Source organism: Pyrus communis, chromosome 13 (assembly GCF_963583255.1).
Source record: "Pyrus communis chromosome 13, drPyrComm1.1, whole genome shotgun sequence".
NCBI lineage: Eukaryota > Viridiplantae > Streptophyta > Magnoliopsida > Rosales > Rosaceae > Pyrus > Pyrus communis.
The window spans coordinates 21,822,152-21,845,942 of NC_084815.1; the positions used below are offsets into that span (position 1 = coordinate 21,822,152).

The 23,791-nt window shown below is 38.1% G+C and overlaps 1 protein-coding gene across 1 annotated transcript; it reads right to left on the bottom strand.

Moving 5' to 3' along the window:
- Positions 1-11,561: 11,561 nt before the first annotated feature.
- Positions 11,562-17,243, bottom strand: LOC137712506 (probable boron transporter 2). The gene is made up of 12 exons (XM_068451579.1): positions 15,869-17,243; positions 15,599-15,681; positions 15,299-15,491; positions 15,065-15,203; positions 14,663-14,828; positions 14,327-14,493; positions 14,006-14,179; positions 13,816-13,911; positions 13,368-13,505; positions 12,963-13,282; positions 12,437-12,707; positions 11,562-12,187 (listed from the first exon to the last, which is right to left on the bottom strand). The coding sequence occupies exons 1-12, from the start codon at positions 15,970-15,972 to the stop codon at positions 11,894-11,896; spliced, it is 2,145 nt and encodes a 714-aa protein (XP_068307680.1). The 5' UTR covers positions 15,973-17,243; the 3' UTR covers positions 11,562-11,893.
- Between the last annotated feature and the right edge of the window lie 6,548 nt (positions 17,244-23,791).

Here is a 23,791-nt window from a genome sequence, read left to right on the forward strand (position 1 = left end):
TGAGTTCCTTTGGCGGTTTTGTAGTGATCGTGGATGGTGGGCCTGAAGTTGCTGCCGAAGATGTCCTCTTTTTAGGTTCCGCTTATGTTTTACAGTGGTCGCATAAAATCATTGATTCATGAGTTTCTTTGAAACTAGAACCTGACATAGGTTCATCGATGCCCGGCCCTGAGGGCTCCGTAGGTGGTGCATTTGAAAACAAATCAATCTTCAGTCTTGGTTGACCATTCTACTTACGGACATGCTGCACCGGGACGTATTCGGCCTTCCCTTTTCCTTTGTTTTTACGGAGATGAGCATCCACCATACCAATTGTTGTCGAGGGGAAAGGATTAACGTCGACCGCCATCTGTTTCTCCGGGAATTTTAGCTTACTCTTCTCGATCCAATTTTGAATCGCGTCTTGGAACACAACGCAATTATTGGTAGCATGCTTGTTTGAATTATGGTACTTGAAATATGTTTTGCTCTTTAATTCTTCGGCCTTAGGGATGTTGTGTCCTGGCCGAAATTTGATGATCTTTGCTACCAACAACTGGTCAAAAATTGCATCGACTTTGGTGATCGATGTTTTACTCATCTCCTCGGCGACCGAGCGGGTCTTGGCATCTTTGGGACTAACTTGAGCTAATGCCTTGCAAACGTAAGGTTTATCTATCACTATTTCAGCCGCGTCCACACTGGCATATTGGGCGTCCTCGCTTTCGACCAATGCATAGCTAACCATAGGATTCTTATATAATGTTCCCCGGGATGGTGATTTCGATATTTTTTCCTTTTGGAGCAAATAATCATACTACTCGACGTGTTGAGCAAGTTCGTACATATCTCGAATATTTGCCCCCAGAAACTTCTTTTTGTATTCCACGTCCAAGCCGTTTAGGGCAATTCTAACGAATTCAACTTCAGGAAGAGGTACTCGGCACCAATTCCTGGTCGACTTGAACCTTGTTAAGTATTCCATTGGGGATTCGTCGGACGCTTGAGCCATCCCAGCCAACGATGAAACGAACATTTCCATCCCTGGTCGATAGAATTGTTCATTGAATTTCTTGACCAGTTCCTCCCAACTCTGGATGGAGTTTGGTGAGAGATTAATGTACCAAGCGAAAGCTGACCCTGTCAGTGAAAAGTTGAACAACCGTAGTTTATGGAAGTTACTATTAACGTCTCCACATTGCGCCGTGAATCGAACCACATGTTTTAACGAGGATAAGGACGATTCTCCAGCGAACAGACTGAAATCGGGGATCTTGAAGCCTCTAGGGTATTCGAACCTTTCTACATAGGCTGGGTACCAACTTTGAGAACTTTGGCCCTTTTTTTATGGCCGAGTCGATCATTCTTTGGACCTAGGTCATATTGACGGATGTTGCTTCTTCTTCCTGATTCGGTTCGTCAGATCTATTGCTTGATCCACCTCTTTTCTCTAAGTCAATTGGTTGTAGTCGAGCGGACCCTTTCTACGCTTGTACTGGAACATTTGTAAAAAAAGGCTGCCGAGGTTGGCCGACATGGCCATCTTCGAAGGCTTTACTAATCAACAGTTCAAGCATCCTGGTCTGTGTGTCACTGTTGCTTTGTATTGCGTCTAGTAAATCATTCATTTTTTGGCCAATAGACTGCTTGACCAATCGATATTGTTCATCGAGTCATCTTTGAAGAAACGACCTAGTTGGCGGATCAGAACCCTCCCCACCATCTTCGTCGCAATCTTCCATTATCCCTTCAACAAAAATTCCTGCCGTTTGGTTGGGAATTTCTGGGTTGTGAGGTTGTCCGCCAAGACAAATTTTCTTATCTCGATGTGTCGCACCTGTAGCCTCGGGCAGTGCAACAATGATCAGATTTTTCGTCTGAGGCAAATCTTGCCCAAGGCTTTGCACTGGTAAGTCAGTTGTTGACTTTCCCATAATTGTTTTCTTCTTTACGGATCGTGTCTCAATGGTCATGAACTCCGAAGGTCTAGCACAATGTCCCACTAGGTGTGCCAAAATGTTGACTCTAAAAATTACAAAACCTACGCGGCGCGCAGACCGAGTAACTAATAAGCTAACTCAGTATTTCGATTGAATGGGGGGCGTGCCAATCTCTGAGGCTTTCGTCGTCCCTTTGACGAATCAGGAATTTGGTGTCTCATCTCGCACTTTACCTCCTTATATGCAGAAAAGGCCTTTATGAACTTGTCACTCAGGGTTTTGAAGTCGGTGATCAATCTAGATGGGAGTCCGGCATACCACTTCATGGAATTTTGCTTCAAGCGTGGCAGGGAACATTTGCACATCAAAGAGTCACTATAACTGCACAAAGCCATAACGTTCTAGTATGACATTATGTGGCTCGAAGGGTCAAAGTCCCTTTTGAAGTACCTCATTATTGGCTGTGCGGCGATGTATTTGTCTGGTGGTGCCTCCCAAGCTAAAATGTTGGAGAAATGATCGCTTTCGTAGAACAACTGCGTGTTGCCTTCTAACGGTGCCTTGCTTGGGCCATTGAAGTCTTCAACCGCCTTAGGTTAACATGAGGGACCCTGGTTTGACTCTGAGTGCCTCGAGACTGCATGACTGAGGGCGCCTTCACAAGGGTTTCCCTCGCCCTCGGAAGGGTTTCCATAGACAAAAGTTGAAAATGACATCAAAGTTGGATCCCCTAAGATGTTCAAATACCCAATCCCAGTGACTGAGATTCTAGCAGTGTCGCGATCTAGGGTAGATTCCAGTTACAACAATTGCCCTTCAACATCATGGGCATATGATGCGTGGTTGCATCAGAGGTTCTTTAACTCTAAGCTGATCTTTTCGAGCATGTTTCGAATAGGGTCAAGTAATGTCTGTAGCTGGAGGGAATGTGGACACAAGGCATTCTGCCGTCAACGTAATAGACGCGTGGTTAGCGAGTCATTCCAAGTGCTGAGAAGGGTCATTCCCGACGTGGAGGCTCCAATGCTTAAGTTAGCAATGGTAGAGAGAAAGGTGAAATGTATTTCCCAACAATGAATGTCTTACCTTCGGTGATGAGTCACTAAGTGTATTTATAAGCCCGGCAGAGTTGGTCCACGTCACTTAACATTCCTTTGAGTGGCCAGGAATAAATGAGGTTGACGATCAGACCGGTCTAACATACGGATGTCACATTGGAGAATGATCATTTGTCTCTTCTCCATAGTGGGCGAAATGAGCAGCTACGCATTTGACACTTCACAAGGGCCGGAAGGTATTATGCAATCTAGTCTGTGTAGTCTAGTACCTGGATGGAGACAGTTGGCCAAGTCTGTACTCTAGAGTGAACCAATCCACTCCAGAGGTTGAGTCAATTATATTCAATTATACTGGAAACAACCTAATTAGGGGGTAGGCTTGGCCTTTTACTCACTCTGGGTCTTGCCCCAGGGAATGAGCGTATATCATATTCACTTTAGAATATGGTATTTTGGGTCTTACAACAAGTGTTGGTGATTGAAGTTTGTCGATGTAGATCTTGATTGTCGACTGAAGATTCTCCAACGAAATGTTTTTGATGATCTCTGTGGAGAAGTTCTCACTCTGTAACCCTTAACATGACTCTGGTTCCGGTGTAGGCTCGTTGATTCGAAGGTCGGCTAGTTTTCCAAAGACGTCAAGCTCGTAAGTCGTTGCAATTCTCCTAAGATGTCACTGCTGCAGGTGAAAAAATTGTTGATGGCTTGGGAGGGCTGGAGGTACTCCTCGTCAAAGGAGGTGAACTTGGTGGTGGAGTTGCGGGTGCGGAGGGCGAGCTTAATGTGGCGCATGTCGACGACCGAATCGATCAGGTTCTTGAATACAAAAGGCGAACTTTTAGAGGCAAAGATGGTTCAGGTGTGGTTGTCATGGTACATGTTGGAGTGCAAGGTGCACACGGAATGACCGGTTTGGCAATGGATTTTGGTGGAGAAGTGAGAATGAAAGTTGCGGATGTGTGGCAGGAAGTGAGAATAGAAACCATTCCCAAAGCTCAGAGCTTTATAACAAATTTCAAAAAATTTCAAATGTGATTTGAGTTTTTGGGTAATTTAAATTAGGGTTTTGTATTAGAGTTAGTGTGGAGTAAAGAAGGAATTCATGGTGCGAGGAAATGTGGAATTGGGAGGGAGGGAGAGAGAAAATTGAACATGTTTTGGTATAAATTTTGTATGTTTTGACGGAGATTTGAGTGTTGAATGGAACTAGAATTTCTCGCCTTCTTCCTTATAGAATTCAGTTGCAACAGTGCAACCCGTGGGGAGAAAGGAGAGAAAAAGTTTTTTTTTTTTTTAATTGTTAAATAAAAAATTAATTTTTTATTCCAATTGGCGAATGGGTGGGCTCCCGCTCTTGTCGCGTTATCATTTAACAATCAAATTAACAAAAAATTTAACGAAGGTATGACATTGCAACGAATTCATAAGTTGAGGTATGTCATTGTAATGTTTAAAACATAAGGTATGAGATCGTAAGACTAGTGAGATAATTGATATATGAACCCCCTCATATGAGGGCTCTTTTGTTCTTTTTCAAATTACACAGAGAAATTATGTATTGAATTCACAAAAACAACATGCTACATAATCATGTAAATAAGAGAGTTACAAGGAAATGGCATGCTAGGATTTAACATCTTACCAGGATGGATCTCCTCGATGACAAATTCACAGCCTAACGCTTGTACCCGCTGAAGCCCTAAAAAGATACAAAAAATACAATACTAGATTAATGCAAAAGCAAAGGGTTTTTTTTTTTGAACCTAAACACATCTTTATTAACATCCATAGTTATATCCATCTGTATTGCATATATGCCAGAAAGGTACCAACATTTTTTCAGAGGCATCACCCCCTACAATCCTAGAAGAATTGCTTTTGACATTGCAGACATCGGCCAATGCTCTTCTTATAACATTTGCATTTGCTAAGATAAAAGCAAGTAAAAACTACCAAAAAAGGAACTGATTGAAGATGTGTAACGCAACTAACAAGTAAAGTCTTGTCGAACCTTACCTGTCGAACTACCAAGTATGCCTTTTCGCTTCTCCATACTTTTCAGACCAGCTTTGATAACAAAACAATTTACAAAAAGAAGGCAGTAAATATATAATTAAAACAACAACTCCTTATCAAAAGAAATAACACTCCATCCAAATCCACCTCCAAAATAAGCAGAGGAATAAGGTCATTAGTTACCATTACTTTGTTAACTGCTCCGTAAGTCCTGAAATTAAAAGGGGCAAACAGATATAATTCCCCCTACAATCCAGATGGTTGCCAATAACTAAACCATAACGTTCTAAAACAACTTAGATATTGATTAAAACCATAACATTCGGTAATCGAGATGAAATTACACAAGTTTAGAACCACAATTACCTGCTTCCGCCATCAACCTTAGCAGTGTTACTTTCTGTATAAACCTTAAAACTTGGGACATAAACTGCTTAAAACAATGGGAAAAGAATGTCAGAAATTAATAAATCACCACCACAAGAATTTTAAACCAGCAGAAGAACCAAGAATTGCAGTTCCGCACCACTTGCCCGATTCTGTCCTATCCACATTTGGGCTGAAAATTAAGAAAAAAAAGCAGGATTCGCACATGTCAGAATTGCTTTCACCCAAAAGAAACACCAGAGAAAAGAAATCAAAGATAGTTAACCGGCAATCGACAACTGCCACAGAGTGCTCTGTCGATGATCCAATTTCTACAAAGACCGAGACAATTCCAGTCAATTCAAGCTAACATTTCGTCAAGCATCTGCCCACCGCCTATGTTAGTGGTTCTTGATTGAAGATCCAGATCCTGTAATGCATAGAAAGCATCACCATCACAATAATTTCTAAAAGATGAGCTAATAAAGGCTTCCTATAAGCACTTTAATAGGACAGAATCTGAATAGCATATGTCCTAATCTCATCCAAATTTCGGATTTATACATCTTCTGATGAAAACTCAATTTCCAACTCTGGTTTCTTTTCGCGATATAGAACCCAATCCGTTCACAATTTTTTCACATTGAACTGAATGAAAGGATTTAGATAACTCACTTCAAGGGGTAGGTTGAAAGTCATGGAAAGGGCTTCCTCATATTCTGCAGCATCCAGGTCTTGAAGGTGCGCTCTTTTGAAAAACTTAGGGAGAAAATACTGCCGCACCAGGACTAGAAGCATGTTCAACAATGGGAAAAGCACCACAGCAATCGGGATCCATCTGGAACAATGTGAAGGTCACAATTGTTTTGAAAGGCAGAGTCTTAAGAAAGACTCCATGATTCTTCTCCAGCACCCTGGCAAGATGGATGATGGTTACCAGTTGACGAGTTTTTCAAAGATAGTAATAGTCATGATCTAGATCAAGAAAAATGGTACTATTTAAGTATGAGGAAGTTAAATTTTAAGATTTGAAGATTCTAAAACATGTTTACGTGCAGACGTATCTAGAAATTCTGAAGCAAACCTTGTGGTTTAATTTACAATATCCAATATGCGGAAGACTATTTAGTGAAAGAATCGTTGGTACATTACAAGGGAAAGCACCAACCTACTTGTATCTTCGACTTGGAGCAGTGAAAAGAAACAATATCCTCTCCCAAAATTGATTTCCAGGCAAGCTTTCAATCGCCATGAAAGTAAAACAACCCCAAAGAACTGAAGTTGGGATTTTTTTCAAAACAGGCATAGCACCTACACAACAACCAGCCATCAATGATTGAAGCAGATTGCTGAGACGTTGCTCTTTTACTTCAATGGGCAGAAGATTGTCAATATCCTTATCCACATCGAAAACAGTCTCATCAACAGGGGCATCAATGTAGCCAGCACTAGAGGCCAATTGGACAGTGTATTCTTTCAGCTCTTTTAGTCCCTGTTTGAATCACAAATTTTAAAGCAGAAGGGTGAGAATCAATAGTATCAGCGTGAGAAACAAGTATCAAGCCCACATAACATGATCTGGAAGCAAATAATCAGAATTAAAGGAGAACTTTCAAGATATACGAGTAGGTAAAATCTCTCTCTCAATTTAGCTGGTCCGGAAGCAGCTTACCAGAAAACCCAATCCACTTCCAAAACAATTTACAGAATGAAAGCAGTAAATACATAATTAAAACATAAACTCCTTATCAAAAGATATAACACTCCATCCCAATCCACCTCCAGAAAAAGCAGAGGAATAAGGTCACTAGTTACCATTAAAGCAGCTGTGTTCTCCCGAGTCCATACTTGGTTAACTGCTGCAAGTCCTCAAATTAAAAGGGGCAAACAGACATAATTCCCCCTACAATCTAAATGGTTGCCAATAACTAAACCTTAATGTTCTAAAACAACTTAGATATTGATTAAAACCATAAAATTCGGTAATCGAAATGAAATTACACAAGTTTAAAACCCCAATTACCTGCTCCCGGCATCAGCTCTAGCAGTGTCACTCTCTGTATAAACCTTAAAAACTTGGGACATTAACTGCTTAAAAAATGGAAAAACGATGTCAGATATTAATAAACCACCACCACAAGTACTTGAAACCAGCAGAAGAACCAAGAATTGCGGTTCCTGACCACTTGCCCGATTCTGTCCTATGCCAAATTTTGGCTGAAAATGAAGAAAAACAAAGCAGGATTCGCAGATGTCAGAATTGCATTCACCCAAAAGAAACACCAGAGAAAGATCAAAGATTTTTAACTAGGAATCAAAAATCTTAAGGGGTTTTATCTGACCTTAGCAGCCAACATTTTGCTTCGCTTTTCAACTGCCAGAGCGGTCTGTCGATGATCCAATTTCTAGAAATATCGAGACAATTCCAATCAATTCAAGCTAACATTCAAAACAAAGTAACTTCCAGAAAAGGAACGCTGAATTTGTGAAAAGTAAACCCTAATTTTTTCAAAACGACTTCAAATTTGCACGAACGGTAAAATTCAAATTTCAAAACGCAGCCCTAATTGAATCGATCCTTCGAATAAATTCGATTTATAAAGAATTAAATGGAAACGATAATTTCTTGCATAGATTCGTCGAAGAAAGCGTACCTTCCGCGACGTCATCTGGAGTTGGAGATATCTCTTGTTCTTCTCGGTTTCTGATCTTCGGAGGTGAAGGAGAATGAGAATAGTCGACCGTTGCAAAGGTCTTGTCTGATTCTTCCCGTTAAAGCAGCGGCCTTTAATTCTTTCGTTTTTTGAAATATAGATCCAATTTTACGTTTTTAACCCTTTCCTCATTTATTTGGTCAACTACACCCCTTATCAATTTTCAAGCACTATCTTGATTTGTAACATTCTTTTTCAGGTATTATATTGATCAATTTTCAATTTCAAAGACCGTCTTGATGTAGTTGGTCAATTTCATAAAAACCCAAAAAGAATAAGATTGTTTTTTGTGGATTTGGGTTTTCCATACAAGATTTACACAATGTGCATTTGCACCCAAAAAAAGGCAATGTGCATTTGCACCAACAAAGGGAATGCATCCTAAATTGTTTATTAATAATTAAGGTACTAATTAAAATTATAATACCGCTCTATCTCTTCCTTGTGTTTTACCCTCTGCTAACCTCTTACCACACGTTAGGGGTGAGACGTCGGGTGGGTTGGTCAGGTTAGATTTCAACATGTTGGCCAACCTAGGTTCATGTTAGAATTGTTCAAATCAAATGTCACTCAAGAAAATTAGCAACCCAACCCAGCTAAATTATTCTTAGATGGGTTGGGTTAGGCTAGTTTCACGGATTGGGCTTGATTGGTTTCTTTTCTATTCCTATTGTGAGTATGACAGACAAATATCAATACTTACGTCAAATGGGCCTAAATCATGTGATTTTTTTTTTCTTTTTAACAAATGATATTCTCCACACTAAGGGGAAGGGGTGGGCTTAGCCTCACAATGAGCTAGCAATAATGTGGTTGAAACGCCTTTGACAAGAATCGAACATGAAATCTCTCACTTAGAAGTGAAGAGGTACCACTAGACCGTACTATTAAGTAGCAATTTGATGTTGTTATGTCACTACATGTTACTAATGCATAAGGAGAAATGCTACGGGCACTCTCTCAAAGTGGGACCCTCCATGTACTATCTTTTACCTCACAGTTTAACGTCAATTCATATACCAACATTATAAAACATTATGCAAAAAACATGACGTGGCAGAGAGTCTCCTTAGCATTTCTCATACATAAATTTCACTATTAAAATCAAGCATTAATAAACAAGTGCATTTAATAGTTACTAGATTTTACGTATAAATCTATTTAATATATGTGTATGTTTAAGAATTATTGTCATTCAGGTATGCTGGTTTTAATCAATTTAGTAATACTTCAACCCAACACAACTCACCTATTGAATAAGTAGTCGGATTTTTATCCAAAATTAAAGATTTTATGTTTAGAACACCACCCAACCCAACCCATAGGTGGGTTGGTCGATAGACCCACTAAAATGCCCACCCCTACCACACACGGACGCACGTGATAATTCGCTCTTTTACATTTTATTATTTACTTATAATTTTTATTCTTTCTGTGAAGCCTTGTGATCTTAAAGTGTGGCTTTGACTTTCTAATAGTAAATATAGATTAATGGGAAGATAATATTCAAATTTGTGACGTCTTCCATCATTAAAAAAAGAATATCACTAGATCACACCAGTTGATTATATGTTCTATGTTGGCCGAGGTCCCAACTTTGAATCCCCGTCTGAGGCATCAGTTCCATATGGCCCTCGCGACCAAATCGTGCATTTAACCTCAACAAAATTTGGACTGGAGCGAAAAAAACCCATGCATAAACAATACTATTTGATAACAACGATAAGGGATGGTGGGGAATTAAATTAGCAACTTTGAAATGCAGTGATAAACACTCTTTAACTAATTGAGTTACAAATTCATTTTCAATTAATCAAAGACTCAAATATATAACTTGGAGCTTGGTTTTGTTCAAAAAGATATTAATATTGTATTTAGGCCACCCAATTTTACACCATCGGTCCTGTGCAATCAAGATTTTGAATGAAGAGTTTATAGGTGTTTAGAACTAATTATTGCACCGCCGGCCCATGTATATTTCAGACCGTTTGATGAATGAAATTGATCGTATTCTATTTGATCAACAAAAATTTTATAATAAACCATTTAAGTTTAGTGGTTAAGATAATGGTAACTACGTTCATTTTGATTTATCATGTTTAGCCATATTCGTCTACGATGCACGTGCCAATGATAAAAGATTGACCACCACCTATTTTTGGTTTATCATGTGGCAGGATATATGGCGTTTGTGATGTGATTTGGTCACCATTATCATTTGGCTACATCATCCATTTGGTTTACCATTATCCATTTGGGATTTTATTCGTATTATCCACTGACCATAAAAGATGATTTGGTCACCATTATTACTTGATGGCAGATGATTTTGTTATCATCAAAAGGTATTTGGTGTTCACGGCGTAGACTCTACGACACGTCCAAATGCGTTGGTCCAACAAATATAAGACATTGTGCAACAAGGGAGTATTTTTAACTCAACACGTAAATTATCGCTCTAAGCAAACTCTCTCAACTCTTTTGAGAAAATACTATCTGCTCCACTAACAAGTTAGCACAAAATCAGTTTGGTTAAACAGGTTTGGAGTTGGCAGCCGTCGGACGATTACAATTTAGTTAAACAGAATTTTCCAGAGATAATCGGTGAAGGTGACAATTTGGTTAAACATCACTGGAGTCGTAGAATTAGGTCGCCCTAGGAGTCTTGACAGTTTGGTTAAACAACAAGTTCTCATTTTTTGATTGGTTATTTATCCCAAGTCTGTCAGCGTAGAGTCTTTGATTCTCTCGCCGAATGAGGTCACTTCATTAGCTTTCTCGGCAAGTGGAGTGTTCTATGGTCAGATATTCTCAACTGACGTTCAGAATGCAGCATATTGACGGTCGATCACTTTTACAATAAAGATTAAAGACACTCATTTCTTTTAAGTACCTTTGTCCCCACAGTCTAATCCCAGTTCAGCACACCTATATTCGAATCAGGTGCTTACACAGAGAAAGTGTCACTAGTTTACATTAGCTTTGAGTGGTGGCTAGAAAGTGACCCTCAAACAAGGGTGGCATCTTCATGGGAAACTTTAGTTAGGTATGAGTGCTGGGTTACTTGGTTGATGGGTCCCTAAAAGTGGGTTAACAATCTTAGCCAGTACCATAAAGCTGAGTGGAAGACCAGCTTGTAAAACAAAAAGGCCACTTGGGAGATACTCCAAACCAAAGCAGATTTTGTAGTGGAGAGTAAGCATGCAATATTCCACCATCTAATGCAAATCCTAGATGATCAGCCTTGTCATCATCTGTTGAGTATTTATGCAGTCTGTTTCTAATCGCTATCAAATATCAATCAAAGTTTTAGAGTGGGAGACACGAGTTGCAAAATCATAGTGGCACGCATGATAAGAATGGAAGGGGATTCCGAGAATATTTAGTTCAATCCTAGACACCAAATGAGTGTTTCAAGTACAAATATCCTACTAAGTCTCAAGTATTCAGACGGATTCAGTGTTCTTCACTCAGATTTTTGTGGTAAGGTTTGGTGAATACAATGGATTCAGTGTTCTTCACTCAGATTTTCTCGAAAACTTTGGAAAACTGAAAACTGAATGGTTACAAGAACATGCTGCTAGTGGAAATGAACAAATTAAAGCTGTAAATGATCTAAGATTGAATCAGGGATTTTGTAGGCTGCGTAGTTCGCATTTAGTTTGAATAAGAAAATTACGCATATAATTACAGCTCTTGCGTTATCGTATTCATGAAAAGTTAGAAACAGACCTACAAAGATGACACTTTGTTACACATAAACTTAGTTCATAACCTCTCGAGATCATTGCCAAGAATAATCTCACCAGAGTTGCAATTTTTAGCTTGAAGAACCACGAGAGATTTGTCCGAGGGTAGATGGCCCAGGGCTGGAAGCCTGTGTTGTTTCAAGTCCCTGTCCACTCAGACGGGGGCTTCTTTCTCCTCTCAGTTCATTTAAACGGGTGCTGTGCACTATCTGTGACATCCTTGGGCTACCTTCTAGCGGAGTAGGGTTCAAACTTGATGTTTTTGAACTATGAGTGTGGCGGATTTCACCTCGGCTTCTTGTGATAATTTCATCAAGCATCTCCCCACCGTCTATGTTAGTGGTTCTTGATTGAAGATCCAGATCCTGTCATGCATAGAAAGCATCAACATCGGTACAAGAATTTCTAAAAGATAAGCTAATAAAGGCTTCCTAGAAGCACTCTAGTAGGACAGAATCTGAATAGCATATGTTCTAATCTGATCCAAATTTCGAATTTATACCCCTTCTGGTCGAAACTCAATGTCCAGCTCGGGTTTCTTTTCATGCTATAGAACTCAAGACGTTCAAAATTTTTTCACATACAAACTGAATGAAAGCATTTAGATAACTCACTTCAAGGGGGAGGTTGAAAGTGATGGAAGGGGCTTCCTCATATTCTGCAGCATCCAGGTCTTGAAGGTGAGCTCTTTTGAAAAACTTAGGGAGAAAATACTGCCGCACTGGGACTAGAAGCATGATCAACAATGGGAATAGCACCCCAGCAATCGGGATCCATGTTAAGCCAAAACACATAAGCAAGTAAGCCGTCTGGAACAATGTGAAGGTCACAATTGTTTTGAAAGGCACTGTCTCAAGAAAGGTTCCATGATTCTTCTCCAGCACCCTAGCAAGATGGATGATGGTTACCATTTGACAATTTTTTCAAAGATAATACGAGTCATGACTAGATTAAGAAAAATGGTACCATTTAGGTCTGAGGAAGTTAAACTTCAACATTTGAGGATTCTAAAACATGTTTACGTGCAGACGTATAGAAATTCAGAAGCAAACCATGTGGTATAATATACAATATCCAATATGCGGAAGAGTATTTAGTGAAAGAATCGTTAGTACATTACAAGGGAAAGCACCAACTTACTTGTATCTTCGACTTGGAGCAGTGAAAAGAAACAATATTCTCTCCCAAAATTGATTTCCAGGCAAGCTTTCAATCGCCATGAAAGCAAAATAACCCCAAAGAACTGATGTTGGGATTTTTTTCAAAACAGGCATAGCACCTACACAACAACCAGCCATCAATGATTGAAGCAGATTGCTGAGACGTTGCTCTTTTACTTCAATGGGCAGAAGATCGTCAATATCCTTATCCACATCGAAAACAGCCTCATCAACAGGGGCATCAATGTAGCCAGCACTAGAGGCCAATTGGAGTGTGGATTCTTTCAGCTGTTTTAGTCCCTGTTCGAATCACAAATTTTAAAGCAGAAGGGTAAAATATATAAAATTTTGTATCAATCATGAATAATGTAGTAGATAGATTTACCAAAGCAGATGGAAGTTGGTAGACTAGTGGAGTCTGCATTCCATTGTATGCATCTTTCATGCTCTGGTATAATTCACTCAAACTTGAATTTTTGCGTATACTACTTCGAGCTGTTGATGCAAGCTTATTCCGCAAAAGCTATTCCATAGAAAAGAACAGATCCACTCTATTAATTTACATATTAAAATCACAATAAAGTATTCACTATTGCAGAAAACATTCTAAAGGTAAGCAGAAGAATGACTGAGAGAAGTCCTGTCAGTGAGAATCAATTGTAGCAGCGTGAGAAACAAGTATCAAGAGTCCTAATATCCATATATTGACGCATCAAATGCCTACAAGAGACACTAGTTTCACGCAAGCTCGTAGGCTTATCAAAATCTTGAGAGTGAACAATTCCGCTATTTAACAGACAAGCTAACTCTCACTATGCAGAAAACTATAGTACCTGATGTTTTAGAGTAGCTAAGCTTTTTGTATGCATAGGAGATTGTGGGATTACTCCATTGGAAGGGGGAATGCCAATAAGCCCACATAACATGACCTGGAAGCGAATAATCGGAATTAAAGGAGCACTTTCAAGATATACGAGTAGGTAAAATCTGTGTCTCAATTTAGCTGGTCTGGAAGCAGCTTACCAGAAAACCCAGAAGGAGAAGGTCATAATGATATGAAGCCGGTTTCTTCAGATTAAATTCTTTCTGTTGGGCAAGTTGAGATGCAACACTGTGATCAAAGTAGTAGAGCACAGCGATCATAGTTGCTGGTATAAATGCTCCAACTATATATAATGGAGGTACATTCATCATCTCCTGCACAATTAAACAGTACGAGTTCATAGCTGGGATTTAAAGGAAAGAAAGCACAAATTTGGCTCTGTAAGATCCAATTAGATGTAAGGCTTAGATGTAATGGAAATGTTTTACAAAGTGTTTGGGAAACAATCTCTACAATTTCACCTTGATAACTGTCCAATTTGAGTATGCACCAGGAGACCATGGGTTTGGACTGAACAGTCGTCTTGGGATTCCTCTAGGGACATCATTAACTGGTATGTAAGAGACCGCAGTCCAAACAAGCACCATAAATGGAACTCCATAATCCGCAATTAATCCCCGTAGGCAACCTATAACATTTGTCAGATGGGAATGTTTCTAAGGTATATAGTTGACGTACAAAACTGACCACTCAGAGATTCAATTAAACTTTTCACCAGAGAAATAGGGTTGCATTATAAATGAATATGATTTGATCTTTCAACTTCTTACTAGGGCTCAAAAGTAAATTCCACGTACCTGTGCCATAACGCCAGGATCTAGCTTTACGGCTTCTCAATGCAGTTAAAAGAAGGCCAAATGACAGAACTAGCGCAAACATTCCATTGCCAAACCGCCAAGAAGGTTGCAGTGCAGTCTGATGAGGATTTTCTCTCTGGGGTATGCCAAATTCCTCCACAAGTCCCTGTAGAATGGTTTCATAAGTTGGATTCAATATGAAACGAATAGTTCTAAAGCATAGAAGTATAGAGATGTTTGAAATATAATCCTTTTGTTCCTGAAAATAACACCACCCCAGAAATTAATGAATTGAGATATCCTTTTGGAATTCATGTACAATTAAATCTAAAAAGGTTTAAATTCTCGTATACCAAATAAAAATTGATAAACTAATAGTGAAGGATCATAAAGAAAACTCACCTTTATGGCCTGCTGCATAAAAAGCATTGCAATTAGCAGACCAAACAATTCACCAGCAACACGCGTAAACCTATTGATAATAGAGCATGCACCCAGAACCGCCAGCAAGAAGAGCAAAAGGGCTGTCCACATACATACCCTAGATACCCATACCACGGGGAAACAACGTTCAGTTTCATCAGAAAATCAATTGCTTTGCAATTTTAAGATTTCCAAAGTGTTCTAGAGAGATACCATCCAGTCCAGGCTAAGAAGAGTTTCTGCCCCAAATCCTTCCGGTCCTTAGCAAAGTTGAACATAAATGTATACATCAATACCGTTGGCTCAGCCACCCCTAGTATAAGCAGGGGCTGGCCTCCAACAATTGAGTGGATAATGCCACAAAGTGATGTGGATGCAAGAGTCTGTACTGCAGTCAAGCTTCCATCTGTAAAAATACATAAATACAGCACTTTTCAGAAAATTACCTCCAAAAGAGAAACTCTGAGAGGACATGACAATCAAAAGAAAAATAAAAAAAAGGTATTGTTCGACTTGTATTTCTTTCAAGCTGTTCCCCAAATGAGATAACAGGAATTGCTGAAGCAAAGAATATGTATGTTGTTGGCGCCAAGATCCTACATAAAAAAAAAGATAATGATCATGATAACTTGAGTAAGGTACAATGCAGAAGTGCCAGTATGAAATATTGCTTGGACAAAAAGCTTCCTAAGCTGTGATGCTTATCAGATGATTTTCATTAGAAACATGAACGTATCCTCTTTTTGTGAAAAAAAAAAAAAGAGAAATAATACATTCACGAACCTGATTCCCGCGCGTAAACCACCAGTCCAATCCTGTTTGTAGCACAGAAGTCTCCCCTTGAGGTCATTCCTTATCCCGCGAAAGGGAACAAATGTTTCTTCCATAATAACTCCAATACTTTGAAAACAAGAAAACAGAAACTTTTCGAGTTCTTGTTTGAGTGACAAGTAACCAGGTCGTTAAAGTTCAGATCCAAATTGCAAGGGACTCGAGAGGCGTATATGGTTTCTAAGGTTGCATTAGGATATAAATAAATACATACGATATTACGGGCAGACAGAGAAAGATTTCTTGACCATCATAGAGTTTTGAAGGTGAAAAACAAGCGGGAAAGAAAAGTGTTGAGTCATCGAATTTTTGAGGTTTGATAGACCCTTAATGAGGTCCATTTATGAATGAACTTATACAGGAAGTGTGAAATTTACATTTCAAGGAATCAATAACGAATGTGGCAGATATTTCTCTGAAGAACAAAAGAATCAGTTAGCAAATTTAGCTACTTAGATTCCATATCTTGTACGAGCCAAGGTTTATCGAATCAAATTCATTGTGAATCAATCAGGAAGTTTGAAAATTAACGACATGAGCAAGCACTTCCCATATGCTCAAATCACACTACTAGCAGTAAACTTGGACAAAGCTTGGATCCACTACCCCTCCCTTCTCTTATCAGAAAAGGCTCCTAATTGTTACCAGGTGCATAAAATGCTAAAACACCAGATATTTGGTACAAATTTTCGAGCTTTAACAGGCGAAAATCGCAATCAAGTTCCACACTTTGAGGGTTTCACAGCAAGAACAAGCAAATTAGCGAAAACCCATCATAAACGGCATTTGGAATGGTTTAGAACAATTTTAAGCAAATGGCCACTCACAGAACACAAGAAAATGCTTCTTTTTGCTGATAGAAAAAAAGAAAAGACCCGAAATTTGGAAAAAACTGGACAAAGGAATTCTATGCAGCCAGATTAGCGAGAACCCATGATTGATATTACAGGTAACTTACAACCCTTTTGAGCAAATGGGCAGTGACCAAATAGAGAAAATAACAAAGAAGAAAACTTTACTCGAGATTACATTATTCAACAAAAACCCTTTGCGTTTTCGGATTGGAGCAAAAAAGCACAGAAAATTCAGAACTCACAGAGAATGTGCAAGCATGCAGCTACATCACCAGGGAGGGAGCAAGTTTTCTGTATAAAAATGGCAGAAAGGCAGAAAGAGAACGAGACTCCAATGTGTTCAGAACAGCAGCTACTGACTTCTGAGGGAATAAATGGCAAGTGAGAGAGAATTAGAAGGGATTTTCGTAAACGAACTCTGAAGTGAAAGGATTTTGGCGTGAGTGAGATAGTGTGTGGTGACTAGAAACGATTAACTCTCTACCAGCACTGGAATATTTATACAAACTACATGATAAGTTGAGAGAGGGAGAGTGGAAAATATGATAAAAAAAAATTAATTTTTTTTTTTAATGGTAGATAACACTGACTGAATCCGAATCCTCGTGATATCCTCTTTGTGAGGATTTTAAGAATTCGTGAATTGTGTCTATTTATCGTACATCGTACAGTCATAAATTATTTTTAATATTTTTATTTAAAATTAGGGAATTATTATTAGCATACTAAAAATCTCATTCTACACTCCAAACTTTCTATATTTAGAAAGAAAAATACATTTGTGATGAGGGTTTAATGAGATTTTTGGAGTGCCAATAACACTTCGCTAAAATTAAACACAAAGAGTACCTGATAAAAACTGACCGCACGATGTACGATGAACAGATACGATTCACGTATCTCCAGAATCCTCACCAAAAGGGATTCAAAGAGTATCCTCTTGGACACTAACTAATGCGAAAAATAAAAAGAAAAGTAATGAAAAAGATTTGAAAACTTTGAGTTTTAATCAAAATGACAAAAAGTTGTTGTAAATGAATAGTACCATGAATGACTTTTTAGAATAAAAATGTTATTTTCGTTAAAAATGAACAGTACTATAAGTGTTTTGTTAAAACTCTTAAAAATAAATGACGGGAAATATGATTTAGGTAGTTAAAAATATTTACTATTCCGTTAAAAATAAAAAAATAAAAATAACTATTTACTATTCCGTTTGAGCTTCTAAGTCCACTCAATATTACTTATATAAAAAAGTATTAAGAATGATACCATTATATTCCTATTTTACCCTTCCTCTACTGAATAAAAATTTTAATTACCAAGGATCTTTACGTAAAAAGCAAAACTGAATTTATAGTCGTCTAAACCCCACTTTCTCCTCACGTGTACAATAACTTCTACCAACTATTCAACCGATTATAAGATGTGAGTAATTGCCAATATTAATAATAAAATTGTTTTCATAAGTGATTTTTTAAGAAAAATTATTACTTAAATCATATAATTGTATCATTATTTACATCGTCATTCTAATACGATTACTTTTCTTTAAGAGGTTTTTCTTTTAAAAATACATGATATTAGGTTTGGCTATCCTCTTTGCCACGCCACTGGCCACTCACTTGAGGGAAGCTTAAATAAATAAATTGGATCAAATATGTGGGTGAGAAGTGGGAAGGGAAGACAAAAACAATCATGCAATTCAAAGCTTTCAGCCACCCGTTCCAAAAAGAGCCACTCAAAAAGAGAGAGAATTTTTAGTGTAACTGAAACACGAAGTAATATATTATGCAACCCAAGACTTTCTGCCACCTGGTCCAAAAAGAACCATTTAAAAAGAGAGAAAATTTTTAGTGTAACTGAAACACGGAGTAATAAACCAATGTGATTTTACACATTGAAATATGTGTGTTAAAAAAGTTTATAACTTAAAAAATAAAATTTCTCACTATTTAAATAAGAACACATGATGTACTACCCGTATTCTAGTCACATTGAAAAATTTCTCTCCACAGAAGAAGAGAAAATTCAGGAATTGTTATAAAATAGATCAAAGTTAGAGAGATAACCTTTACTAGTGACAGAAGCGAAGCAGGTGTAAAATATTACACTGTAACTATAGAACAAGATGATGACAAATAAAGGAGGTAGGAATAGATAATGATGTTATTGATTTTTCTCTTCTTTTTCTATGTAATTTGATTGCAGTCGACTGCTCTATTTATAGAGCAACTCGCATTATTACATGTTGAAATTTACATCACATGACTTTGAAAATACAATCATTTTGTTTCCAAAGTTTACATCTCATTTGTGGGCATTGAAAAACATGTGTGTGGGCATTCATAACAATGCCAATGTTTTCAACGATTTCAACACTCCCCCTTGGATACCCACAAATCAACATCAGTTGCCTCGTTAAAATCTTGCTTCGAAAAATCCAGTGGGAAAAAAACCATAACGAAGAAAAAATAGTACAACTTTACTTGGATTGTTGATAGAGTGCTAAATATGCTTATGTTGCCTCATTAAAATCTTGATAGGAAAAACCCAGTGAGAAAAATCCTAATCGAAGGAAAAAGAGTACAACATGCATATATCATGGATGCTCCCCTTGATTTTGCATTCTCCAAATTTAGTTGTTTGGTAAGTCGACATAATCCGATATTTTGCAGTATCTTCTAAAACGTGCACTTTGGTAGAGAGATTTGGTGAACAAATCTGCCAAATTTTCATTCAAACGGATTTGTCTGATTTCAATAACTTTAACCTTCTGAATCTCATGTGCATTGAAAGACTTTGGAGATATGTGTTTAGTCTTATAGCCCTTGATGAATCTTTCCTTCATTTGGGCACACAGTCTGCATTATCTTCATGAATGATAGTTGGAATGTCTGTCTTTGAAGGTAAACCACATGAATTTCGAATATAATGAATCATTGATCTTAACCAAGAACATTCACAACTTGCTTCATGTAAAGCAAGTATTTCTGAATGATTTGAAGATGTAGCAACTAATGTTTGCTTTGTTGAGCGTCATGAGATTGTTGTATCTCCATTCTTGAACACATATCCAGTTTGTGAGCAGGCTTTATACGGATCAGAGAGAAAACCAGGATCTGCATATCCAACAAGGATCTGGTCATTTGTGGATTTCTTTGAGTAGAAGAGACTCATGTCTGTTGTCCCACGAAGATATCGCAATACATCTTTAACTTCCTTCCAATGACTAATTGTTGGAGCAGAGCTATACCTTGCTAATAAGTTGACTGAAAAAGTTATATCTGATCTAGTACATTGTGCTAAATACAATAAAACACTTATTGCACTCAAATATGGTACTTCTGGACCAAGGACGAGTTTATCATCTTCTTTTGGACGGAATGGATCTTTCTTAATGTCTAAAGAACGAACGACCATTGGCGTACTGAATGGATAAGCCTTGTCCATACCAAATCGCTTCAAGATTTTTTCAATGTAAGCTGATTGGTGAACCAAAATTCCACTAATATAATGCTCGATTTGCAAGCCGAGACAAAAATTTGTTTTTCCAAGATCTTTCATTTCAAATTCGCTTTTCAGGTATTCAGCAGTTTTATTAAGCTCTTTAGGGGTTCCAACTAGGTTCATATCATCGACATATACTGTCACTATAGTAAACCAGAGTTGGATTTCTTAATGAACACACAAGGGCAAATGACATTGTTGATATACTCTTCTTTGATCAAATACTCACTGAGACGATTATTCCACATCGTCCAGATTGTTTCAGCCCATACAATGATCGCCTTAATTTGATTGAGAGCATACCTCGTGGTTTGTTAGTTGTTTCAGGCAACTTAAGTTATTCTGGGACTTTCATATATATTTCAGTATCTAATAGATACGCGGTGATGACATCTATAAGTCGCATGTCAGGTTTTTCTGAAACCACTAAACTTATTAAGTAACGGAAAGTAATTGCGTCCATTACAAGGGAATATGTCTTCTCATAATCAATTATAGGTCTTTGCTAAAAGTCTTGTGTAATGAGTCGTGCTTTATATCTTGCAATCTCGGTTTTGTCATTGCGTTTTCTTGTGAATACCCATTTGTAACCCACGGGGTTTACACCAAGTAAGGTTTGGACTACTAGTCCAAAAACATTTCGCGTTTCCAAAGAATTTAATTATGCATGGATTGCATCTTTCCACTTATCAACAGAGCGAGGCTCAAGATTATCACTTAATATGATTTCAGTGGCTACGCAAATGTGAACATGTCATCGATGATTATTTCATTCTGATTCCACAATTCATTAGTACAATCATAATTTATGGATATTTCTTTGCTTTCATGTACCTTTGTTTCTTCAGGTACATGTGTCTCATCAAGGACATTTTTTTTCTTCTTAAAGTACAGAATCATGAATTATGGATGTGTCATTCATTTTTTCTTCTTGAATGATTTCATTTAGATTCAGTTGTGCCCTTGAATTTCTTTTTCAAGAGGCTGAATCTTTTGAACCTAAAGGTCTACTACACTTTAGGCGTGCACCAGATGAATCATTCGCTGCCACTTTATTTTCTGCAACAACGACATCAATTCTTACAGGTGCATTTGTAGCTGGTATATGTGATTTTATCACTTTCATAGCATCATTAAATGCATCTGGCATTTGATTAGTAATACTTTGAAGACGAACGATCATTTTGACTTCATTTTCACATTAAGTGCTACGTGGATCAAAATGAGATAAGGTGAGAACAACCCATGTCAGCTATTTCTGTTCTTCTGGAACAATATTTTCTCCCCCTAACGATGGGAAAACTATCTCATTAAAGTGATAATCAGCAAAACGAGCTGTAAACATATCATCCGTTAAGGGTTCTAAATATCTAATGATAAATGGTGAATCAAAACCCACGTAAATTCCCAGTCGGTGCTGGGATCCCATTTTGGTGCGTTGTGGTGGTGCAATAGGTACGTAAACATCACAACGAAACACGAGTTGTATTGATGAGTATTGGTGGTTGGCTATATGTCTCAATCGAACCAATGATGCAACATGTAAGATGGTATGTCCCCATGCAAAAACTGGCAATTTTGTTTTCATAAACAGAGTGCGGGCTATTAACTGAAGCCGCTTGATCAATACTTCTGCTAAACCATTCTGAGTATGGACATGAGGAACCGGGCGTTCAACATCGATGCCCAATGTCATGCAGTAATCATCAAAGGTTTGAGACGTAAATTCACCAGCATTGTCAAGTCGGATTGACTTAATGGGGTAATCTGGGAACTGTGCTCGCAACTTAATTATTTGAGCAAGAAATCTCGCAAAAGCTATCCAAGTAGACAATAAACAAACATGTGACCATTAGGTAGATGCATCAACCAAAACCATAAAATATCGAAATGGTCCACAAGATGGTTGAATAGGCCCACAAATATCCCCTTGAATTCTTTACAGAAATGATAGGAATTCAGCATCAACCTTTAATTGTGATGGTCTAATTACCAACTTCCCTTAAAAACAAGCTTTGCAAAGGTTATCATTTGAGATAGCAATGTGTCTGCTCAATAATGGATGTGCATTAGAGTTGGTAATGATTCTATGCATCACGGTAGATCCTGGGTGACCCAAACAGTCATGCCAAAGCATGTAAACTTTTGAATCAATGAACTTCTGGTTCATGACAGCATGTGATTCAATTGTCCTTATGTATGTATAATACAATCCACTCGACAAATCACGCAACTTCTCCAATATACGCTTCTAGGTATCATTGGAGGAAATGCATAGATACTCCACATTTTCTGCACTTTTTATTTTAATGTGGTATCCATTTAAACGTATGTCTTTAAAACTCAAAAAAATTCAAGTAGATCGAGTAGCGTACAACGCATTTTGTATGGACAATATTGTTCCATTTGGTAACATAATCTGGCATTTCCCTGAGCCTTCAATCACATCTGTTTACCCTGATATTGTTATTACCCTTACTTTTGTAAGCATCAATCTTGAGAAATACTTTCGATTTCGAAGGATAGTATGCGTGGTTGCGCTGTCTGCAAGACAAATGTCTTCGCTATTTCTCATGTTTTGAGAATGACCATAATTTTTATCCATGCTCTCTGAGTAAGGGAATCACAGTTCAAAGCAATTTATAACAGGAAATTTAAATGCCACTTTTATTGAATCTGAAACCCTAGTCTTTAAACTACAAGTTCAACATAATAAAAGTACATCAAACATCAATCATTCAATCGGACCAGTATACTTCATTTCCCTTTTTCACCATGAAGTCCGAGACCTCTAGGTGGGTTGTGTTCAACTTTCTTGATAAGTTGCACACTGAATCAGGTATCCATTGGTTTAGCCTGGACGAGAAAATTGGTCTCAAAATCCTTCTCTTTAAGGAAGGCTTGATACAGATCCACCAGATGTTTTGGGGTACGACAAGTACGCACCCATTACCCATTGCCACCACACTTATGGCAGGCTCTTTCAGAGTTTCTGGGAGCAGTGTTCATATGAGCTTTGCCTTTGTGGCGATTTACATTTTTGAAGTTTAAGCCGGAATTATGCCTTGGAACCTGATTGTGAAACTGGATACCATGATTATTTCCTTTCTCATTCCACCGTCTTCGCATGTGGCCACGCCTTTGTTTATGATTATTGCCACTAGAGGATGTGGCATTCACTTCGAGGGAAGCAATATTCATTTCTGGGAATGGTGCAGATCCAGTAGGTCGGGAATGATGTTTTTTAACAGGAGCTCATTGTTTTGTTCAGCAACCAGGAGCACAGAGATCAGCTGGTTGTATTCAGTGAAGCCTCGCACTCTATACTACTACTGGAAGAGCACGTTAGAGGCATGAAATATGCTGAAAGTCTTTTCCAGCATATCTTCCTCAGTAATGGTATCCTCACAGAGCTTCATCTGAGAGGTAATTCTGAACAACGCAAAATTGTACTCAGCCACTAACTTGAAATCCTGGTCTTTAGGTGAGTCCATTTATAGCGAGCCCTTGG

Coding starts and splice junctions, on each gene's coding strand:
- LOC137712506 (XM_068451579.1), bottom strand. CDS start 15,972: ATGGAAGAAACATTTGTTCCCTTTCGCGGGATAAGGAATGACCTCAAG. Junction 15,682..15,868: donor GGTTTACGCGCGGGAATCAG/GTTCGTGAATGT, acceptor TTTTTTATGTAG/GATCTTGGCGCCAACAACAT. Junction 15,492..15,598: donor ACAGCTTGAAAGAAATACAA/GTCGAACAATAC, acceptor GTATTTTTACAG/ATGGAAGCTTGACTGCAGTA.